The following is a 23,069-nucleotide window of genomic DNA, read 5'->3' as shown; positions in this document are numbered from 1 at the left end:
AATACAACTGTGATGGTACCATATAATCTTGAATGAATTTCCTTAAATTTCTAGAGCAGCAAATAATGATTCGCATCTTGACTGTAGTATGTAAACCATGATGTGCTGCTACAGTACTTTAAGGTTCCAAAAGACAGGACTCAGCAAACAGAAGAACACTCTTTCAAGCTTTAGTACAAGCCAAAAATCAAAAACCAAGAACCTTGGAAGAATTTTTAAACGTACCTGCAAGATTAAAAATCGATTATGGTCTAAGTCAATGCCATGGCTTCTAAGGAGATTTCCAACATCTTTAAACGTCTTCTTCTTCCCACTTATGTGGTAGACAGAAGTGCTATCTCTGTAGGCGGTTCTGGATACATAGAAGTTGCTGTTAGGAAGGACTTCGTAATCATCTCCTTCCTGTTTTTAGGAAAAACAGAACCCGAAAACTGTTGGTATTAAATCACAGGTTTAATCCAGATTTCATTTACTTTATACTGATACTAATTCAACAGATTAAATATTTTTCTTGTATTCTTTAACAGATTCAGATGTATATAACGAATTTTAATCCTTTTCACCTATTGCTTGTTTTATTTCCCCTGAATTATGTATGGCCATAGGCTGACAACCATTTTAAAGTGAGATAAAAAATAAATTGCTTTACAAAGGACTAGATACTTCTCCAAGTTGTTTGGTTTATTTCTCAAAAATCTCTAAAAGTTTAAACCAAGCAAACACAAATTTCAGCCTATTCAAAATATATCTGAATGAGAGCCAAGGAAGGCGAACAAGACCTCAGCATATCTACAACAACCCACTCCACTCAGATAACCTTGGTGACTGTTAAAAAGCTTCAAGAAGAAACAATTTAAGGAAAATATTTAGGGGAAATACTTTTCTGGTAGTGGTAGGGTCTGCGAGTAAAGATTGTGTATGATTGTGTGTGTGTGTGTGTGTGTTTGTGTGTGTAGGGAGACAGGATTCCCTTTCCTAAACAGCATTTCCTATCATTAATTAGAAGTAAACCATCATAAAAATTTGCAATCATATACATAATAAAGGAAATCAAGTTATAAGTCCATCTTAGCATTAAAGTTCATTTATTCTTAAAAGGCTCCGTGTCATATTTAATTTTGGATTAATTAAACAACAGGTACTAGACTATCATGACTTATTGGCAATCTAATTCTCTAACTCAAATGTGCAACAGAATGAATTCAGAAGCAAAATTCTGATAGATGCTTCTGTGTAGTTAAATTTCTTTATATGTAAAACATCCCCACCAGCATCCAATTATCTGTTACTTTACTATGGGCACTTATTTTTTAAGGTTCTTTTCCGTTGCTTTTTGAACCATGAATTTTTCTAAGCTATTAAACAGATGCCTGTCCCCTACCATTTCAAAACATACTTCATCACGGTAGTTCAAACCTTAGAAAATTTCATCTCTCTCTCTCTCTCTCTCACATAGCTACTAATTATTACATTTTAGAGTCAATTATTGCATTTTAAAAATTAAAATGTTTATCCTAAAGCAAAAAAATGTACAACTTTTCAAATGAAGCCCATATTTATAGTGAGTGAATGCTGAATTAGCACTTAGGGCCCCTACATCACTGTATTCTTCCAAAAAGCTGAAGTAAATATGTTCACAGAAGCAAAATCCATTTCTTATTGCTCTAATTATACACAAAGTAAAATAAAGAACAATTCAGATCTACAATAACAAAATGTGGCATGTTTCCTTTTCTTGCTTGAAGGTGCAAGTAGAAAATCTTACCTTATCAATTATCTTTTGAAAATGAACTTCTACAGTACAACTCTGAATATCCTTGTGTTCATCAGAATTATGTATCAGTACCGATAGCTTTTTAGACCTTATTTTTTGTGCTCGATAGCCAAACACAAAAAGCATGGAATCAATAACATTGGATTTTCCACTGCCATTTGGTCCAATAATACAGGAAAAGCGCTGCATAAAAGTAAATTTTTAAAAATTTAAATAGTCACACTTAATACTAATTTTAAACTACTCCATAATTTAATTTGTAATAAAAATCAAAGGTATCATTAAAAGTTTTCATTAGAAGATAAACACTTTTTCTTTCTTTCTCTTTAGAAATAAAAGCAGTTTATTAAGAAAAGGAAAGCACCCTAGGAATGGAGTGGGCCAGGGAACTGAAGGAAAACACAATCTGAGTTTTCTTACATCATGTTCTTCAATAGCACAAGCTTCACCATTTAAATAAAAACCACCTTCAAATTCTAATCCCGACATTTTACAAAACTCATTAGCACAGTCAACGGGGAAAACATTCCCTTCTAACAAAAACAGATTCCATTCAATATGCAAATATTGCTAAAGATATACCAAAGACATCAGATAAAGAAAAACTCATTCCTGTTGTTGAAGTCACAGGCAACATACTGTCTGTGCGTCTATGAGCATATGTGTGTAAAGAGTCAGGACCGTTAGAACACTGAAATATCTTGTAATTAAAGATGTATTCCACGTTATCTGAGCAGGCAGTACCTTATGGAAAGGTCCCAGAACTTTCTCTCCAGCATAGGACTTGAAGTTTTGGTTTACAATATGAGTTATCATGAGACGAGGAGCTCCAGCTTCACTGGCCATGGCTGGAGGTGGGGGTGGAGGGATACTATTCAAAATCTCCTCTAAACTTCTGTTATCCAGCTCCTCACCTGGAGGCTCTAGGTTAAGGGAGAGGCAAAGAGGGGAAAGCCTACATTAGTGTAATTAGTTGAACGTCTATCATCTGCTAGTATTTAAAGAACACAATGGAGGGATGTTACTTAAAGAAACCTAGGAATTTATCTTCCATACAAACATATCCTAAACTCATGGGGATGGATAATCCTTCAGATTAGTTTTATGTAAAATAAAATTCGTGAAAGCAATCAGACCAGTCACAAAATGTGTGGTATACACATTGTACTTAGAGGAGTCAAAATACTCAATATACCATAAAGAAAACCTTGCAACAAACGGATTCCCTGATGCAGGAGATGCAACCCTAACAATCGAAAATCCAACTCTCCACATGGCTCAGCTTAAGAAACTCACAAACTTCAGTAACATGGTGACAGGAATTTCACAGTAGCTCTTAATTTCTACCCTCCGCCTGCTCTACGCTCTCAATTATACCTTCTCTTTAAAGGCAATCTAGGGGGCCCAGCAATTTTTTTCTTGTGTAGAACCCAAGTTTGGTTTTCAGCACCCACAATGGGATGCTCGAGGTTCATGCCCTCCAGGGGCACCTGCACTCATGTACATATGCCCGCGTCACCCAACACTGACACACTTTATAAAGTAAAAATTAGTATTGCGCCCCAAAAGACAATCCAACAGTAAAGGGCGAGTCACGCAACTCCACATCACATTCACTCCAGTCTAAGGGCGCAGAGGCGCTCAGCACCCATGCCGCTTTCAGCGGAAATATGAGAAAGAGGTCAGTACTACTCTAAAACACAGAAACTCACAACGCAAGTTTTCCGCTCACTCTCATATCTTCCAGAACCGTTAGAGCAAACTGCATGGAATTCCTCTGAAAACCAAAGAACGGCTTTCCGGAGCTTCCCAAATCAACCTGTCGTCGCCTGCGCCCCGCCACCCTCAGAGGGTCTCCACAGGCTTCCGACGCACGGGGATCCCGACCTGTCACTCACTTGCGGGTGCAGCGCTCTCCGCTTCGCCGGCCGGTTGCTCCATCTCTTCGTCGCTGTGGGCACCGTCCTGGGAGGGCGGCGGCCCTTCCTCCTGGTGGCAGGCAGTGGAGGGCTTGGTGCCCTTACGCCGCATGGTGGCTGCGGCAGAAGAGTCCCGAGTCAGGTCGGCCCGCAGCTCGCCGCTCAGGCCCCGCAGCAGCAGGACGGGCTCCGCCCAGGACCCACCCCGCCACCGCGTTCCCCAACGCCGCTAGCCAGTAGCGGGTCCCTAGGAAAGTGGCTACTAGGAACCCAGCAGTGGCAACCGGGCGGGACGGGTTTTCCCACGCCCCAGCTACGTGGGGAAACATAGCCGCGCCTGCCATCGCGCCCAGGACGGAGGAATTCGCTCAGGCCACCCCCGCCCCTGTGGAACCATCTCATAAGAGAAGGACGTCTGCTGACAAGTCTCCTCCCGTCGGGGCTGGGGAGTGAATGTGCTCGGAATCGGGGAGGGAGGGAGAGAGGTACAGAGTGGGAGAGAGAGAGAGAGACAAGTTCGTCCAGCTTCGGGGCTGCGTGGCTACTCTCCAGAGCAGCAGCGCCTGCCTGCCCGGGCGACTTGTCAACCCCCTCCCTTCTCCCCGCCATTTAGGTCCTGACGCCCGGACGGCCCTCGGAGAAGTCCAGGTCTCTTTTCCTCATCGCCCCAGCGGAGAGGATGGCCGAAGCCGGAGTCACCCGCCACACACTGCTGAACTGGACTCTGGCAGCGTCTGCTTGGGTTGGGTCACTTTCCGGGATAGTAGGGGGTCTAACCCTCCCGGGTCCGGGGCGGAGTCCCGATGGACGACAGTGTAAGCCATGCCAAGTGCCCAGGAGAGGCTCTGAGTGGGGCTGCAGTCCCCTTAGGAGACAGGACGGATCGGCCTGGGGGAGGGGACGCTCTGGCCGAGCCAGGCTCGCTGCCTCCCCCAGGAAGAGGCGCCGGAGCCGCCGCCCGGCCGCCGAGGGGGAGGGGTGACAGGCACGGGAGCTCGCCGAGCCGCCTCCGCCGCTCCAGCTCCAGGCCTTGGGGTTGCGGGCGCCCGCGGGGCAGGGAGGAGAAAGTGTGACAACCTGATCTAGAAGAGAAGGACTTCACCTGTCGGCGGGTCCACTCCGAGCCGGGCTGAAATGGTGGCACGGCCGACCCCCCGCCTCGCTCCTCCCGGTGTCTCGGCTCCGGGTCCTTCACTCGAAAATGGCGCCTAAAATCCAAACTCGAACGGAAATTCGTTACAAACGCGCGCAAGGGTTTCTGGGACCCGCGAATTTGAAAAAAAGTGCGGCGAGTCCCACCGCCATCTTCGGGCCGTTCGGGCGCATGCGCGGGCTCTACCCCAGGGACCGTGGCGCCGAGGGCCAAGTTACGACTGGGAAGGGAGAGCAAGCAGGGCTACGTCCTTTCTGTGGACTTTAACAGAAATGAGAGTTTCGCACTTCTAGAACGACAGCATTTGAAAAACTGGAGGAATTTGAAAAAGAAGGAAAAAAAACAAAACAAAACAAGCAGGGTCCCGCCTACAATTGTAGGCGGGTCCAAGTTGCCCAATAACACCTTCCAGGGAGAGGGCGGGCTCGGTTAGGGGCGGGGTCAAGAGCCCGCTCGGGTGACTGGCACCTAGCAAGTATCGCGGGAACATGGCAGGGGGAAACGCTCGCAGCGCTTAGAAATCACTATGGTGACGGAAAGGTCGGGAGGCTATTTGGTAACTAGTTCGAGCTCTGAGAGCAGTCGCCACCGCTTTCCTGGAACTTGAGGTAAATTTCTTCATCTCCAGAGCCTTTGAAGAAAGGGCTTGGAAGCGGTAGCGGTCATTAAGACCTAGCTTCTCTTGGTTAGATGGGATGAGCTTTGCGGGAGCATCAGTTATTTTCCATCTTCTTCCAGCCACCAGGGTGTTGATCTTGGGATGTGGAGTTTACAGGTAAAGCGAGGAAACCGGGATTATTGAGTTAACCTTGTAGTCCATTTATGAATAACAATGATTTTTGAACTATTTTGTGTAAGTGACACTACTGAAAGGTGTTGAGTTTAAATAACCATTTGGCCAGCAGGGCTCCTAGTGGGAGAAAGGATTCGCTGGTGATAACTAGTTACCGTTATGGGGGAATTAGTTCATAAGTAGCATTTGTCTTTGTTACACAGTGAAAGGAATAGCAAGGGTTGTTAAATGGATGCGGCAATTCCTAATCCCGAGCGGTTTAGTTTCCTTAATGGGCTTTTAACCTGAGTTTGAGGATAATGATGGTTGGGACAGAGTTTCTGACTCTCCGAAAATTGTATACCAAGTTTTGTGTGTTTTGGCATTGTTTTCCTGAATGTTTAGTGACCCTATAATTTTGAAAAACGGTCTGTATCACTCATCCTCCCCAATGTTAAAGAACCGCTGATTAATTTCGCTGCCCCCAGTAAGTATTTATACAGCAACTTTTAAATTGAGAGCTGTTAGCCTTTCTCTTTTTTTTTCCTCAACCTATTTAGGGTTTGGCATTTTAGAGCACCAATAAACCTTTTTTTTTTAAAAAAAAAGATTTATTTATTATTATAATCTAAGTATACTATAGCTGTCTTCAGGTGCACCAGAAAAGGGTGTCAGATCTCATTACAGATGGTTGTGAGCTACCATGTGGTTGCTGGGATTTGAACTCAGGACCTTCAGAGAAGAGCAGTCAGTGCTCTTAACCACTACTGAGCCATCTCTCCAGCCCACCAACCTTTAATGAATGAATTTACATTGTTCTAAAATATATTATGGCTTTGAGATGCCTAACACTTAGATTCAGTGATTCTCAGGAAGTGCTGGAGAGGACTACAAGTGTGGGAGTCTGGAGGAGTTTGGAGATTGGTGTGGTTTGAATAAACGTTTGCTAATATAATAATGTACCTTTATATTTCTAGTTGAAAATAAATTGTCTTCATAAAATAAATGTCACCATGAAGCTCAATGAATATTTTTTGGGGGGGGTATGGAGGACTAGTAGGAGTACCAAGAGGATAAAGGGATTCTTTTTAGGGGCTTCTGGAGTATTTTGTATTTTCAGAGGTTCTAAAATACAACAAAGCTGAGCGGAAGAGATACCTGCTATGAAAGAAGTAGACTGGGCCAGGGGAGATGTGTGGTGTTAGAAGCACTTACTGCTCTTGCAGAGGACCCAGGTTCTGTTCCTAGCACCAACATGGCTCTCAGAACCGTCTGTAACTCCAGTTCCAGGGATTCGGTGCCCTCTTCTGGCCTGGAGAGAGACATGCATGTGAACCACATCATGCAGAGAAGACACTCATACATGTAAAGTAAATGTAAGAAAAAGGTAGAATAGACCATATGGGAAGGTGTATATGCTAGTCAGAGCAGAACTTACTAGAAAGCTATAAGTAGGAAGCAGGAAGGCTGGAGAGACGGCTCAGCAGTGAGGACCACTGCTGCTCTCGCAGACCTGGATTTGGTCCCCAGCACCTATACTGAGAGTTTATACCTGCCTGTAACTCCAGTCCAGGGGACCTGACGCCCTTTTCTGCACAATGGTGGTGCTCGGCACACACATACGTGCATGCAGTATACACATTAAAAGTTAGAAAACAACCCTAAATCCTATTATTTCTTTGGATGTAGAATTGGGCAGTTTACTCATCAAGTGTCTCTGGGAATGTTAAAAATCAACAGATAATGTCTATCTCAGAGCAGTGTTTGTTCATCTAGTATACATAAGTATTTGATATTACTATGTGATGGCATTTGAGGAAGAGTAATTTAGGAAGGATCTTGAAAGGCAAATTAAGAATATAGCTACAGGCTGGGTGTAGCTTGGGAGATGAGGCAGGAAGTTTGCCATGCATTTAGAATACCTGGGCTATGTGTTGAGTTGGAGCCAGTGCTATAGAGTGAGAGTGTTTTTTAAAAAAAAAAAAAGGAAGACTTCTTAACAACTGAAATGGGTTATGTTGTTACAGGGAAAAGAAATCAGTCATAGGTTTAGATAGATCGATATTAAACACTCTTTCCTGAGTAGGGAAGAGTGCCTAGGCAAGAGAAAGGAAAGATTCACGGTTCTTTTGGACAGACTACTGCTGTTACAGGTTTTGGTGGTTAAGAGTATAAACCCTTAAAGACAGTCAAGTGCCGTTCTTTATGGATCTCTGAGTTAGTGAAAAGGCAACAGGTAAAACAAGCAGTAGTGCTGGCCACTGAGTCGGATGCTGGTATCAGTATGGAAAGTCTTAACTAACGTGGAAAGGAGTGGTCTTCAGTAAATCACTTAACGACAGCCTCAAATTTAAATGAACTTAACCATGCCCTGTCAGAACAAACATCTCCCTCCCTCTCTCCTTCCCTCTCTTCCTTGAAACAGGGTCTCATTATAGCTCAGACTAGCCTTGAATTTCCTATGTAGCCAAGGCTAGCTTTGAATTTCTATTTATCTGGACTTCGAGGCAAGCATCATCATGCCTGGCAGCACAGACATTTTTATAACAGCTATAAACTAAGTTGCGTAATGAAGAAGAGATATAACCGAGAGCTATAGAGTAGACGTAAGTCGGAATGTGAACATGATGAAATAGGCATTTAGGGATTAGGGATGTAGGCTTGGTTGGTAAAGTGCTTAAAGAGGCCCTGGATTTGATTCTCAGCTCTGCATAAAACCTATCATGGACAGTATACTCCTGTATTGCCAGCACTCAGGTGGACAAGGCAGGAGTAGAATAAATTCATGATTATTTTTCACAGCTAGTTTAAGGTTAGTCTGGACTATTAAGCTTCTGTCTCAGAGAAACAAAACAAATCTGTGTGTGTTGGTCCAGGCCTTCTAGCACCTGGGGGGCAGAAGCAGGTGCATCTCTGTGAGTTCAAGGCCAGTCTGGTTTATTATATTACTGAGTGTGATTAAAAATGTCAAACAGTATTGGGGGAGGGCATAGTGCAGTTGCAAGCGCCTGCTTTGTACCCAAAAAAGGTGAGGAAATAATTATCACTTCTCGTTGAGTTCTTCCTGTTATCCATCACTTATATATCTTCTTATATATCTTCCCAGAGAAGTGTTTTAGTACCCGCCAGCTTAAATCTATAACATCTTTTTCATTTGCACACAGGGATTGAATTGTATTTTACAAAAGTTTTGTAGTATGTGTACACGGTATGTGTATAGGCATGCTAAGGCACACATGTGGAGATCAGAGAACAACTTCGTGGAGCCCATTCCCTTCTTCCAGAGCCTTTAGGTGGGTTCTGGGGATTGAACTCCGGTCATCATGCTTGTGTGACAGGTTCATTTACCTGATGAGCCATCTTGCTGACCCTAAGTTTTATAATATTGCTATACATCTTGCTTTTCTTTTGAATATTATAGTTATCTTTCTATATCAATAGATAGCCCATTTGAAAAATAATTAATGTAGCATTGTATTTCGTTGGTGCAATATGATTCTTCAGTTTTGGTTGAATTAAAGATCACTGGTATCTGGGTGGTTGGGGTGTGTACATGCTTGTATGTGTGTGTGTGTGTGTGTGTGTGTGTGTGTACGTGTGTGTGCAGGTGCTGATGCCTGTTGTTGAAGCTGGAGGTAGATAATAGGCATCTTCTGTCATTTGCTATGTTGAGTTTTTCCCTTCTTAAAGACTTATTTATTTATTATGTACATGCTGTTCCATATGTGCCTGCGTGCTGGAAGAGGGTGCCAGAGTTCATTATAGATGGTTGTGAGCCACTATTTGGTGGAAATTGAACTCAGGACCTCTAGAAGAGTAGTCAGTGCTCTCAACCTCTGAGCCATCTCTCCAGCCTCACTGTGTTAGTTTTTGAGACAGGGTTTCTCATTGAACTCAGAAACAATTGGTGGGACCTCCTGGCAGTTCTGGGTTTCTGCATCTCTCTCCCTTGTGCTAGTGTTACAAGCATACGTGGGATTTTTCATGGGTGCTAGGGATCTGAACACAAGTCCTCATGCTTGCACGACAGTCAGTCCCTTTACCACTGAGCCATCCACACAACGTCACCTACTATCTAATATATATATTTTTAGATTAGTGAATTAGTGTCTTGCTAGAATTAATGGAACACCATGGCAAAAAGTTGTAAAATCCGTTAAAAATGATATGGGGGCTGGCAAGATGGCCCATCCAGTAGAGGAACTACATGGTGGAAGGAGGGACGCAGTCAGCTTCTGCAAGTTGTGCCGCTGTACAATTTACTAATTAATTACAATAATAATAATAATAATAATAATAATAATAATAATGAGATCAGAGAGTTAGCTTTTAGGTAAAAATTATTTCAGTGCAAGCCAAATGACACAAATTTTATCCCAGGAACTGACTTCTAAAAGTTGTCCTATTACTTCTAATGACAGCAATAATAAAATAGAATTTTAAAAAGAGATTATTTTAAAATGTGTTATGGGTGTTTTGATTGCATCTACATTCGTATTTCATGTGCATGCAGTGCCCGAGGAGCCCAAAAAAGGGGTCACTCCCCCTAGGACTGGAGTTATAGATGGTTGGGCGCTGACGTGTGGATACAGGGAACCAAGCCTCTGTAAGAACAGCAAGTGCTCTTAACTGGTGAACCACCCCATCTAAAAAACCTTTACAGAGAATATTGAAAACTGGGCTTAATGGTACATAGTTAACATAGTACATGTGAGCTTCAGGCAAGAGAATCAGAAGTTCAAGGTTATCTTCAGCTATATCGCCATGTTGGGGTCAGCCTGGGCTACATGAGACCCTGTCTCAAAATAAAAAGGTAATATTGGAGTGTAGATATTACTCATGGGTAGAATTGTAAAGAAATAGACATACTACAATGATCAGTGTAACTTACAGAGAGTTTATTTTGGCTGACAGCCCTAGACCCTAGAGGGTTAGAGGCCAGCATGGCAGCGGGCAGTAGGTTTGGTTAGCAGGAACAGGAAGCTCAGAGCTCACATCGAGACCCCAAAGCAGAGAGAACTAGCACATATTATTAAGCTTATTTTAGCAAGCACATAGAGGAATTACGCTGAGGCGAGGGTTGGAGGTCCTTACTAATTGAACTGTACTATCATGCATAAGCCTGTTGCCTTTGATGGTAAAATGTCTTCGTCTTTTCTAGGAAATAGTGAGCCTGCCCCTATTTTTCTTCTCAGCTATACAGTGGACCTTAAATTTAGTTTGCTAGCAGCTCTAATGGAACTTAACTGAATAATTAAAAAAAAATCTGCCTTTCTTATTTTTTATTGAAGAGCCATAAAAGAACTCCAAATAGAGTTATCAACTTTGGTATTTGATGTGTGTGTGTGTGTGTGTGTGTGTGTGTGTGTGTATGAGAGAGAGAGAGAGAGAGAGAGAGAGAGAGAGAGAGAGAGAAACAGACAGACAGACTTGCCATGTGTGTTGGTTTGAAATGAGGCATGTTCTCCATAGTCTTGGGCATTTGAACACTTGGTCACCAGTTGGTGGTTGGTGGTGGTGTTTGGAGAAGTACAGGTGGTACAGCCTTGCTGGAGGAGGTATGTCATTGGTAGTGGGTTTTGAGGTTAAAAGCCCAGAGCCATTTCCAGGATTATACTCAGCTCATTAGGTTTGGCAGCAGGTGCCTTTACCCCCTCAGCCATCTCCCCCCCCCCCACCGCCCCCACAAGGTTTCTCTGTAGCCCTGGCTGTCTCAGAGATCCACCTGCCTCTGCCTCCCAAGTGCTGGGATTAAAGGCGTGCGCCATTACTACCTAGCCCCCTTAGCTCTCTTGCTAGCCCCAAATTCTACTTTTTGATACTATTGGATAAATATCCCTAATCTAAAATGTGTGGGACCAGAAGTGTTTTGGATTTTTTTTTTAGATTCTGGAATATTTGCATATATACATGAGATACCATGTACATAGTACCCAATCTGAGCATAAAGTTTGTTATTTATACATGTCATAGTATAGGCTAAAGGAGTTTCATGCCGTGGTTTTTCAAGCAGCTCTGTTCTCCCTGGCTTGTCATATGAAGGCAGGTATGGACTTTTCTACTGGTGTGTGGTGACAGTTGGATTTTGGAGCTTTTTGGATTTTAATTTTTTTTTTTAAGATTTATTTATTTATTTATTTATTTATTATATGTAAGTACACTGTAGCTGTCCTCAGATACTCCAGAAGAGGGCATCAGATTTTGTTATGGATGGTTGTGAGCCACCATGTGGTTGCTAGGATTTGAACTCGGGACCTTCGGAAGAGCAGTCTTAACCACTGAGCCATCTTGCCAGCCCCGCTTTTTGGATTTTACATTTTTGGATTAAAGACCCTCAAATTATACCATACAAGATTTCAATGAACATATATTTATGTATCTTATATGTATATAGTAAATTCCTCAACTAGAAGTCCTTCCTAGAGTATATTTCTTTTGCAATATCTCCTCCTTTGATTTAGTACCTTCTAATTCAAAAGGAGGTATGCATAGCGTGTTAGCAGTCAATGTATCTGTGTCTCTGGTATAAGAGGGGCTGGAGGGGCTGAAGAGATGGCTCAGTGGTTAAGAGCACTGACTGCTCTTCCAGAGGTCCTGAGTTCAGTTCCCAGCAACCACATGGTGGTCATAACCATCTGCAATAGGATCTGATGCCCTCTTCTGGTTTTGCTAAACAAAATTTTCTCAAGCTGTCTTGAACTGCTGTAAAACGGGGCATTGCCCCACCATGGGCTCTGGTAGTAGGCACGAGTTGTTCTTTACACAAGCCTTATAAATGTTGGCCCACACTAGACCAACAACAACTTATAAATGATATTTAGCATAAAAACCAAGTATTGCTATTGCTGTTGTTCGTTTCTTGCTACCTCCCTTCGCTACTCCCCAGACAGACACTGTTGGTTGGTCAGATCCTTCCCTACCACTGAGATACCATTGCTTGGTCAGCTACCAAAAGCATGCGTCTTATCATATTCACGAAGACATTGCCCGCAGAGCAGCTGTGTTTCACATTGGTCAGGAGACAGAAAGGGAGTCAGCTGTCCTGCTCCTTGTCCAGCTTAGTCTGTGATCCCAGCCACAAGAAGGGCCACAAGCCGACATTCAAGGTGGAACTTTCTTTCTCGGCTAAACCTCTGGAAACATCATCACAGCTACAGCTTTAGATGTGTCCATTAATGTGCTAGGTTTTCCTCATTCCAGCCTAGTTGACGATTGAAATTAGCCAACCCACGTGGGCAGTGTAGATTCAGGCTGTTCTGTACGTCTTCACATAGGCTATGTGGGAAAAAGATTGTTTTATTTTCTTATTTAAAACTGTGTCAACATTTAGATGTAATTCATATAGATGTTTTCAGCTAACTGGTACATATAGCGAAAATCTTTCTTTGTCAGGGAGAATCTTTCCTGTGTTAGGTTGTTGCTCTCTTCCTCTGACCATTTGGCATCATTATTTCTGAATGGCTGGTGAACCATTAGCAAGCATGTACTGCTCTTACTATATATAAAGTTTGGTTATGATTTCTTCTGGTGAGGAAGTATCTAAATTATTATGGATGTGATTGTATTTCATCATTCTAAATATTAGGTTTCAGGTTGTAGTTAGTAATATAAATATTATGTATATTACTATAAATAGTAATATAAATAGTATGTAAATATCCTATCATGGTTTGTCAATTGCAGAAGCAACAAGAATTCTGTTATTTTTTTGAACTTTTAAAAATTTGAATAAATTTGAATAATTGTGATGAACCAGGTCTTTATAAAGTGTCATCTACTCTTTTCCTTTTAGTGATGGACCAGGTTACTTCCACCTTAGGCTCAAAAGCCCATTATAGTCAAGACAAAGTGGGCTCATTCCTGTTTATGATTAAATGTTTCTCAGGCTCTGCCCCACCTGGAGCCTTAACAACAAGTAATTCTGTGTTGCCTATCCCAGGGAAGAAAGACCAGGCTTTTGTTTCATGAAGTTGTAATGACCACCTTGCAACCCCAACTTTGTTTCAAAAGGTTCTCATGACCACCTGCTGTTATGACCACCTTGTTATAGTCTGCTTCTGTAACCCTTCCCATTGTTCTCACCAAATCCCCCATTTGGAACCCAGCTATCCCTGAGCTATAAAAGCCCTTATCTTCCCCATGGCCATGCTGACCTCTTGAGCCCTACCGTTATGGGGAGACAGCCTGTGTACATGAGTCAGAAAGCTTGCTTTAACTAATTTGGCTATGATGGTTTGGGTTGTGGTCTTTGTCCTTGAATCTTTGGGGTTAACAAATTAACACTAGTTAATCCCAAAAGGGTCTGAGGGAAAGGAGGAAGGAGTTTTGAGAAAGCTAGGGAGCTCCTTTGTATCAAAAATGCATCTAGGAAATGTGCCTGAAGTGAATGACATTTGTCCCTGTCGGTGCCATGTACAGTTTTATACTTTTAAAGTTAAAAGAAATCATCCAAAGAGAGAAGGAGAGAGGGCTGCACACTTTGCCTACCTCAACTCAGGGATTGAGATGTGACCTCAGGGAGCCCCAATGTTCATTTTTTAAAAAATCTTTTATCAGCACCTTCTTTGATGTAGTTCTCTGTAATTTTAGAACCAGTAGAGATTTTTTTTAACCCCCTTTAATTATATTCTCACTTGATTATATTCTTGGTTTTTTTTTAAAGATTTATTTATTTATTTATTTATTTATTATATGTAAGTACACTGTAGCTGTCTTCAGACACACCAGAAGAGGGCGTCAGATCTCATTACAGATGGTTGTGAGCCACCATGTGGTTGCTGGGATTTGAACTCAGGACCTCTGGAAGAGCAGTCAGTGCTCTTAACATCTGAGCCATCTCTCCAGTTCTGGTTTTTTTTTTTTTTTTTTATTGTCTGGTGATACTGCTCAAAAAATGTAAATGTATATTGGACTCCGATAGATTGGCTCTTGGTGATACAATTATTTAGAGAGTGTTTACAATGTTTTTTGTTTTATTTTTAATTTCCTTTAGTAATTATATACTTTTTTGGATAGGTTCTATTATGTATTTCTGGAGATCCTGGAACTCACTGTGTAGACCAGACTGGCCTTGAACTCACTGAGATCTACTTGCCTTAATCTCCCAAGAACTGGTATTAAAGGTGTGGTCTATAATAATGACCTGCTACAAGTTAATTTTGTGCCCAACTTAAAAAAACCTTTTTTTTTTTTTTTTGAGTTGGGGTTTCACTGTGCTGCCCACGTTGGTCTCGTTCATGGGTTTAGACTACCTTGCCTCATTCTTTCAAGTAGCAGCACCACCACACCCAGCCTGCATAACTTTTAAAGCAATTTATTGTCTCATCTTTAAGCAATTCAGTTGTTTTTCATTGTTAGCTGTGACTGTTGGGCAGTCTTTTTCCCCCACAATAGATTGTTAGCCCCAGACCGATACACACATACACACAGACAGACACACATTGGTAATACCATATTGTTTTCATGTAGATTATAGATTTAAGGCCCTTAAAAATGTAGCCTAGCCTGAGGAAGTTAACTCATTGGACAGGATCAAAACTGAACTGTGATTGAAGGTTTCCTGGTTTGCCGCATCTTTTGATTTGGTCGCAGGACAGCCTTTGGAAATTTTTTGTTTGTTAAATGTGCCTGTATGCTCATGTGCACAGTTCTCAATGTTGATTACATGTTTTCTTTATCTTCACAGTGAATACAATCAAGCGGTATTTAACATTTCTCTGGAACTGGAGACATGAGACTGAAGATATCTCTCTCAAAGGAACCAAAGCATATCCTTTAACCCTGTATACCTCACTCGTTCAACCTGCGGCCATACCGTCAAGTTCTCTTCTGCTCTTTTAACCCTGTATACCTCACTCATTTAACCTGTGCTCATACCGTCAAGTTCTCTTCTGCTCTTTTTAGTCTACTTGCAGCCTATTTTTCATTTATGTAATGGTATTTTATAAATAAATTGTTTTCAACATATTTAAGACCCCAGATGTAGATTTTTCTGAAGTATACTGGGAGCCCAAAGTCTTACTTTCTAATACTTACTGACATTTTTATTATACGACTTCTTAAGTATTTAAAAAGTAACCTTTGTTTAGTCTAATAGAATCTTTAAAAAAGTCTTTAACAAGATCTGAAGGCATTGGTGGCACACACCTCAAGTCCCAGCACTCGGGAGGCAGGCAGACTTCTGAGTTCAAAGCCAGCCTGGTGTAAAGTGTGAATTCCAGAACAGCCAGGACTACACAGAGAAACCCTGTCTCAAAAAACAATACAAAACTCTGACTGATTTGTTCATGTGTTCTCACACGTATGTGCTCATTTAGTTCTGCTTTATTTCTTTGTACTCCTGATAAAGTAGAGGACAAATTAGGGAAATCTGAACAGTCAGTCCTTTATTATTTCACAAGGGAAGGCAGCAATCATTCCTTTCTTATATAAACAACCCTTTTTTCTATTATATTTTGTCAGAGAGACCCTTTAATTGGACTTTAGGAAGATGCAATTGGCCCTCCTTTTCTCATTCTTAAGACATTTCAGTCAGTTCTCACAGCATTACCTATGGGCTTCATTGCCAGTCTGTGAGAGAATAAGAGGCTTAATATGGGGGAGACTTACTATTTCAACTTATTGCTCTTGCAGCATTGAAGGATCATGTTTTAGTAATGTAAGGTCCATTTGTTTGCTTGCTTGTTTAATTTGTGGCTGGGGATTGAACCCAAGCCTACCTTGAGCATATTAAGTGCAGTTTCTACATGGAACTATACTCACAGCCCCCATTTTTTATTTTATCTTTCAAGACATTGATCTGTTGTAGATGTGAAGCAAAGAAAAATTTGGTCCCTGTCTTAGTCAGGGGTTCTATTCCTGTACAAACATCATGACCAAGAAGCAAGTTGGGGAGGAAAGGGTTTATTCGGCTTACACTTCCACGTTGCTCTTCATCACCAAAGGAAGTGAGGACTGGAACTCAAGCAGGTCAGGAAGCAGGAGCTGATGCAGAGGCCATCGAGGGATGTTACTTACTGGCTTGCTTCCCCTGGCTTGCTCAGCCTGCTCTCTTATAGAACCCAAGACTACCAGCCCAGAGATGGCACCACCCACAAGTGAACCTCCCCTCTTGGTCACTAATTGAGAAAATGCCTTACAACTGGACCTTGTGGAGGCATTTCCCCAACTGAAGCTCCATCCTCTGTGATAACTCCAGCTGTGTCAAGTTGACACAAAACTATCCAGTACAATAGTTCTCAAAGCATAGCATTTATGGCTTTAGAGTATACAGTCAGTGGCTCATGATATATTTCCAAAGTTGAGCAATTGTTATCACTATTTAATTACAGCACTGTGGCAGTGTTTATACACACACACACGTTCATACAGACACACAACACATATACACATGCATGTGCAAACATGGCACACACACCACACATATGTGTATACACTCCCCCATAATAATAAATAATATGATTTTAAGACTTAAAAACATTGGATTGTTAATTAAACATAAATAACTAAGGGTTGGGATGTAGCCATCATACATAGAGCCCTAGACTCTTTGAACTATACAAATGAAAAAGTCAAATTAAAAATAGGCAACTAACATGAAAATAGAAGAAGTGGTAAGATGGTAGTTCCAGATGTTAGGCCTCACCCTCCCTAGAAGACTATCATCATCATGTGCGACAGAGAGACAGTTCACTGTTACAGTCCAGTCTTTTGAAAAAAATAATGTTTTAAATTTATTAAATAATATGTGATATTGGGCATGGTGGCTCATTCCTTTAATCCCAACATGTGGAATGTAGCAGCAGAGGCAGATGGATATCTGTGATTTTGAGCCAGCCTGGTCTACATAGTAAATTATACACCGGCTATGGATACTTAGGGAGACTGTCTCAAAAAGAGAGTGTTGGAGAGATGGCTCAGACTTTAAGAGTGCTTACTGGTGTTTCTGAGGACACAGTTCAATTAACAGCCTTCGTATGGTGGCTCACAACCATCCATAAATCCATGTCTTAGTTAGGTTTTTGCTGTGATAAAACACCATGACCAAAAGCAACCAGAGGAAAGTGTTTATTCACCTTACAGTTACATATCACAGTCCTTCACTTGAAAGTGTTGGGTTTTCAGTTGAAAGTCAGGGCAGGAACTCAAACAGGAGGTACCAAGAAGCAGGAGCTGATGCAGAGGCCATGGAAGGGTGCTGTTTACTGGCTTGTCTCTCATGACTTGCTTGGCCCATTCTTCTGTGGCCCAGGACTACCATCCCATAGCACTATCCACAGTGAGCAGGGCCCTTCCACACCCATCACTGATCAAGAAAAATGCACCACAGGCTGATCTGATGGGTCAATTTCTCAAAATATTGAGGTTCCCTCCTTCCAAATGACTCCAGCTATATCAAGTTGACAGAATTAGCTAGCACGTTCTAGTTCTAGCAGATCTGGAACCCTCTTCTGACTTGCACAGGTATATGTACACATATATGTATATGGTACATATACATGCAAGCAGAACATTCACACACATAGAATAGATCATACTTGTTAAGTAAATCTACAACAATGGAAAATTATAATATATATTGTTCTAGCGACTAATGCAATAACTTATGTAGTAAGATGCATGGTCCCTCTTTCTTCCTGCCTGTCTCCTAACATCATTTTCTACCTTTTGGGTTTTTACTTGCTGTTTTTGAGTGTGTGTGTGTTTGTGTGTGTGTGTTGACCATGTTTACGAAATATCTTCAATCACAAATTTTATTCCCTCTGTCTGGCTTTTTTTCTTTGATTTCTATTCTTGAAACCTACTTTGTAAACAATTTCCTTTATATGGAAAAAATACTAAAAGTCATACAATGAGGGCCTAGAGAGATGGCTCAGTGGTTAAGAGCACCATTTGCTCTTCCAAAGGACCTGGGTTCAATTCCCAGTACCCAGCTCACAACTGTAACTCCAGTCCAAGGGATCTGACATCTTCACACCAGTGCACATAAAATCAAGTTAAATAAATCATTTAAAAATGTATATATATTTTAAAAAGCCACACAATGAAAACCTACATTTAGAAACTACACTTGGCTATCCATTTGGCTTTTCTTTTCTTTTTTCTTTTTTTTTTGTTTTTTTTGTTTTTTTTTGTTTTCGAGACAGGGTTTCTCTGTGTAGCCTGCCTCTGCCTCCCAAGTGCTGGGATTAAAGGCGTGTGCCACCAGCACCCGGCTTCCATTTGGCTTTTCATAATCCACATCTTGAGTGACTGTACAGGCGTAAGTCTTTTGGGCTTTACATCTCCTTGACACGCAGCATCACATCAAGAATTAGTGAGCTGTGTGGGTTGGACTACGGCGGAGGAGCTGTACTCATGCAGTGACGACCACCAGATCGTCAAGTGGAACCTGCTAACCAGTGAAACCAGCCTAATAGTCAAGCTGCCTGATGACATCTACCCGATAGACCTTCACTGGTTTCCAAAGAGTTTAGGCATAAAGAAACAGACGCAGGCAGAAAGCTTCGTCCTCACAAGCTCTGATGGTAGGTGTTGAGTGAATGGCCTCTGCATAGCTTTGTATTCACAACATAGGGCAGTACTGTGATCTGTGCCTGGAGTTGTCTTACAAAACTGCTATTTGATGTAGACCCACTGTCATTTTCCTTTGTGACCTTGATGATTTTGAAGGATCTGGTCTATTACTTTATAGAAAATCCCTGGCTTTTTTGTTTTTTTGTGTTTTGTTTTTTTTCCCACTGTTTCTTTAAGATTTGATTCAACTTAAAAATTTTTAATGGGAATATTGTGAAATTCGTGGTGTTGATGTGGCTCATTGTTGTGATGTTAACTTTCCTTATCTGATAGTCAATGCTTATTAAGTAAATCTACTATGATTTTACTATTTTCTCCCCCGCTTTTTGATTAGTTTTATTTTATGTGTATGTGTGTTTTGCTTATATGTATGCCTGTGCCTGGAGAGGTCAGACCAGTGTGTCTGATGCCCTGGAACTGTGGTCATGGATGGTTGTGAACCACCATGTGGGCATTGAGAAGTAAAGTCAGTCTCCTGTAAGAGCAACAAGTGCTCTTAACCACTGAGCCATCTCTCTAGCCTCTATTTTCTCCTTTTTAATAACTTGTTTATAAAAATATATTTTGATACCATGTAAAAGTGTTTTTTCCTTCGTGGGTATCCTCTGTTTTCTAACCTCTACTGATAATTCTTGGCTAGATCATTTATTTCCAGGAAAGCTTCCAGAGATAGTTGCTATTCTACTTCAAGGAAAAACTCCCGGGCCATGCCATGTGTCTTACTTGGCTTAATGTTAGGTTAGCCTCATAGATGTTTATTTCATTAATATTCTGCGCAACCAGCGGAGCCAAGGACACTGATTTTTGCTTTTGTTTTGTAGATGTTCTCATTATGCTTTGAGCACATCCTCACCTGCACGAGATGCTCCAAACGAATCTTGTAGTCTTTAGTTTTCCAAACAGCTCTGTCTTTAGATGTCTAATGATATTCAAAAGCCAAGACACAGGCATTGCCAGGAGTGTTCTTTCTAGTGGGGTGTGTCTACTTGTCAGATTCTTCATCAAACAGAAGTAGGACATGGGGATACAATTGTATGTTTAAAAAATCAGAGCCATTCAGATGGTTCAATGGGTAAAGCCACTTGCTGCCAAGCCCGAGGGCTTGAATTCAGTCCCTAAAACCTACACTGTGGGAAGGAGACACTGACTTCTGCAAGTTGTCCTCTGGTCTCTATATGTATTCTTTGGTACATGCATGCCTCTTCCCGCAATCGATAAATAAATAAATGTAAAAACAAATTAGATGCATGTCAGTAACCAGTTCTTTCTCACTCTCTATCTAAACCTTGAATATATTCTGGTTATACCAATTCTAATTCAATACTACAGGGTTTAGTTTAGTTTTTCTTTTTCCAATTCTTGGAAACAGTAAGGAACTATGGTTATTTTTAATCAATATATACTTTCATTTAATTCTATAATCTATAATTTTTAGAACAAATAACTTAGACACTAGACTACTGTAAGAAACAACCCATTTTGTAGTTGTGTAATAATATTTCCCCTTTGGATCTCTCTCCCCCTCTGCTCCTCTTCCCTCACCTTCCATCCCATCCTCTCTCCTCCCCTTTTCTTTGTGTTCTCCTTCTCCCTCTCCCTGTCCCCACACCTCCCAAGTCTCACTGTGTGTCCCAGGCTGTTCTGGAATCACTGTCCTTGGCCTCTTATGTGCTGACATTACAGGTGTGTCCCAGTCTGTGGACAGTTGTAATGCATTTGTGGTCTTTAAAAATGTGTTCCACATAGCCGGGTGTGGTGGTGCATGCCTTTAATCCCAGCACTCGGGAGGCAGAGGCAGGTGGATTTCTGAGTTCGAGGCCAGCCTGGTCTACAGAGTGAGTTCCAGGACAGCCAGGGCTATACAGAGAAACTCTGTCTTGAAAAAAACCAAAAAAAAAAAAAAAACCAAAAAACAAAAAACAAAACCCAAAAAATGTGTTCCACAACTTTCAAATGTTTATAACTTTTCTCGTTTACATTATTCCAAAAAAGTCGGGGCTTATGTATATTTTTAAGTTTAAATTTTTTGTTTACGAAATGAAATATACTATATGTGACTGTCTATCATTCTACATTTTTGCATCTTTTTTTAATCTATAAAAATGATTTCTTCTGTTTTTTTTTTTTACTTTTTTTCTTTTCCTTTTGTTGGCTATTTTCTTTATTTACATTTCAAATGTTATCCCCTTTCCAGGTCTCTCCTGCGGAAACCCTCTATCTCATACCCCCTCCCCCTGCCTCAATGAGGTTGCTCCTCGACCCATCCACCCACTCCACTCCCACCCTCCAGTTCTGGCATCCCCTACACTGGGGCATCAAACCCCCTCGGGCCCAAGGCTGCTCCGACCACTTTGAGTCAGAGCAAATCGACAACAAAAGGAGGTGAAAGGGATACAAATTGGAAAGGAAGAAGTCAAAATGCCACTATTTGCAGATGATATGATAGTATACTTAAGCGACCCCAAAAATTCCACTAGAGAACTCCGAAACCTGATAAACAATTTCAGCATCTTTTTTTATTAAACTTTCGTTCCTTGAATTAAGAAGAATAATGACACTATTTGTTCTTATGCCTCTAGTGCCTAATAGCTAAGTGTTAGTTCATTAATGCTAATTATAATTAACCTAATAGTAGGAAGTCAAATATTTTAGTATAAGTTAATTAATAAAATAGATTCTCATAGATAATTTCTTTTAGGTAAGTTTCATCTGATTTCCAAGTTAGGAAGAGTGGAAAAGAGTGTAGAAGCTCACTGTGGGGCTGTGCTCGCAGGACGATGGAATTATGAGGGGACTGCATTAGTGACAGGTAAGTGTTCTGCAGATTTGTCTCTTCGCTGTGCTGGGATCAAAGCCAGGAGCTTTCACATGTGAGACCAGTGATCCACCACTGACCAGTGTCCTCATCCTTACCCTACCTAAGTAGCATTCTAAATGAATTTGTAAAGAGAAACTTTCAAAGTAGCTTGTTTTACTTCCATTTCTGTGCTGTAGGAAAATACTGTGAGCACAGCCAGCATCCGGGTGGAAAGGGCTTTATTGTAGTTTACAAGTCCTGATTATAGTCTATTTTTGTGGGGAAGTCACGGCAGGAACTCAGTGCATTGCATCCACAATCAAGAACAGAGAGAGAGTAAACACTTAACCTGCTTCCTTCGCTGTCATGCAGTTTTGGGCCAGCCATGAAGTGGCACTGCCCGCACTGGGCTGGGTTTTCCTATATCAAGTAATAGTCATGATAATCCCCCCGGGCATGCCTCCGGCCAACTTAGTCTCGATCATTTCTCAGTTGGGATTCTCTTACCAGGTGGTTCTGCATGTGGCAAGCTGACATTTAAAACTAACCACCACATTCATTTAGCAGTAGCACATTTCACTGTCTAGTAGCAAATAATTGTCACAGTACCAATCCAGACTGCTGTGTAAATGGTATCGTTCAGAATTTTTTTTTTTCATTTTCTATCTGGTGATAGAATCTTGATATGATGTACAGGCTGGCTTGATATTCATTTTGTAGGTCAGTCTGGTCTCATTAGCAATCCTCCTGCCTCGGCCTTCTCAATGCTGGGGCTACAGGAAGAGTGTTACTATCTCCATTTCTTGAGATTATACTAATCATTACTTTATTTGTGACTTGGAGAATGTTTTATCAAAGGATGCTTTTAGAATGATTAAGTCCTAGAGTAGGTAAAAATTATAATTTAAAAAAATTCTAAAATGAAACATTTCTCATAACTTACCTATATTTGCCTTCTCTACTCCAGGTAGGGCTTACTATATTAGTTATCTATTGCAACATAATGAGTTACCTCAACAATTAGAGACTTAAACCATAAGTACTGAATGTGTGGTCATTTCTGTAGGCCTGGGAGCAGC

The 23,069-nt window shown here is 41.3% G+C and overlaps 2 protein-coding genes and 1 non-coding gene across 11 annotated transcripts in view; 1 reads left to right on the top strand and 2 right to left on the bottom strand.

Moving 5' to 3' along the window:
• The window catches only part of Smc4 (structural maintenance of chromosomes 4), a 29,886-nt gene extending 24,738 nt beyond the window's left edge, over positions 1–5,148 (bottom strand). Inside the window, exons 1-5 of one of the 5 annotated variants that reach the window (NM_001356976.1) lie at positions 4,796–5,148; positions 3,662–3,810; positions 2,519–2,697; positions 1,766–1,957; positions 226–402 (exon numbers count right to left, since the gene is read on the bottom strand). In NM_001356976.1, coding sequence (NP_001343905.1) covers positions 226–402; positions 1,766–1,957; positions 2,519–2,620 — 471 coding nt within the window. In that variant the 5' untranslated portion in view covers positions 2,621–2,697; positions 3,662–3,810; positions 4,796–5,148. Of the gene's footprint in view, positions 1–225; positions 403–1,765; positions 1,958–2,518; positions 2,698–3,661 lie in introns of all 5 variants that reach the window. The other 4 variants (NM_133786.4, XM_006502046.2, XM_030252812.1 and 1 more) reach the window with 4 other exon arrangements.
• On the bottom strand, positions 51–114 carry Mir15b (microRNA 15b). The gene has a single exon (NR_029529.1). It is a non-coding gene; the product is annotated as a microRNA 15b (primary transcript).
• A 57-nt stretch (positions 5,149–5,205) lies between the features above and the next one.
• The window catches only part of Ift80 (intraflagellar transport 80), a 112,182-nt gene continuing 94,318 nt past the window's right edge, over positions 5,206–23,069 (top strand). For 3 of the 5 annotated variants that reach the window (XR_001783737.2, XM_006501967.4, XM_017319702.2), the window contains exons 1-4: positions 5,206–5,454; positions 15,304–15,385; positions 18,923–19,144; positions 21,892–22,002. Coding sequence is in view for 4 of the 5 variants with exons in the window: in XM_006501967.4 (XP_006502030.1) it covers positions 15,349–15,385; positions 18,923–19,144; positions 21,892–22,002 (370 nt within the window). In the remaining variant the exon portion in view is untranslated. Of the gene's footprint in view, positions 5,622–15,303; positions 15,386–18,922; positions 19,145–21,891; positions 22,003–23,069 lie in introns of all 5 variants that reach the window. The other 2 variants (XM_006501966.4, NM_026641.2) reach the window with 2 other exon arrangements.

This window comes from Mus musculus, chromosome 3, assembly GCF_000001635.26.
Source record: "Mus musculus strain C57BL/6J chromosome 3, GRCm38.p6 C57BL/6J".
Lineage (NCBI taxonomy): Eukaryota > Metazoa > Chordata > Mammalia > Rodentia > Muridae > Mus > Mus musculus.
This window is presented reverse-complemented; position numbering and strand designations above follow the sequence as displayed.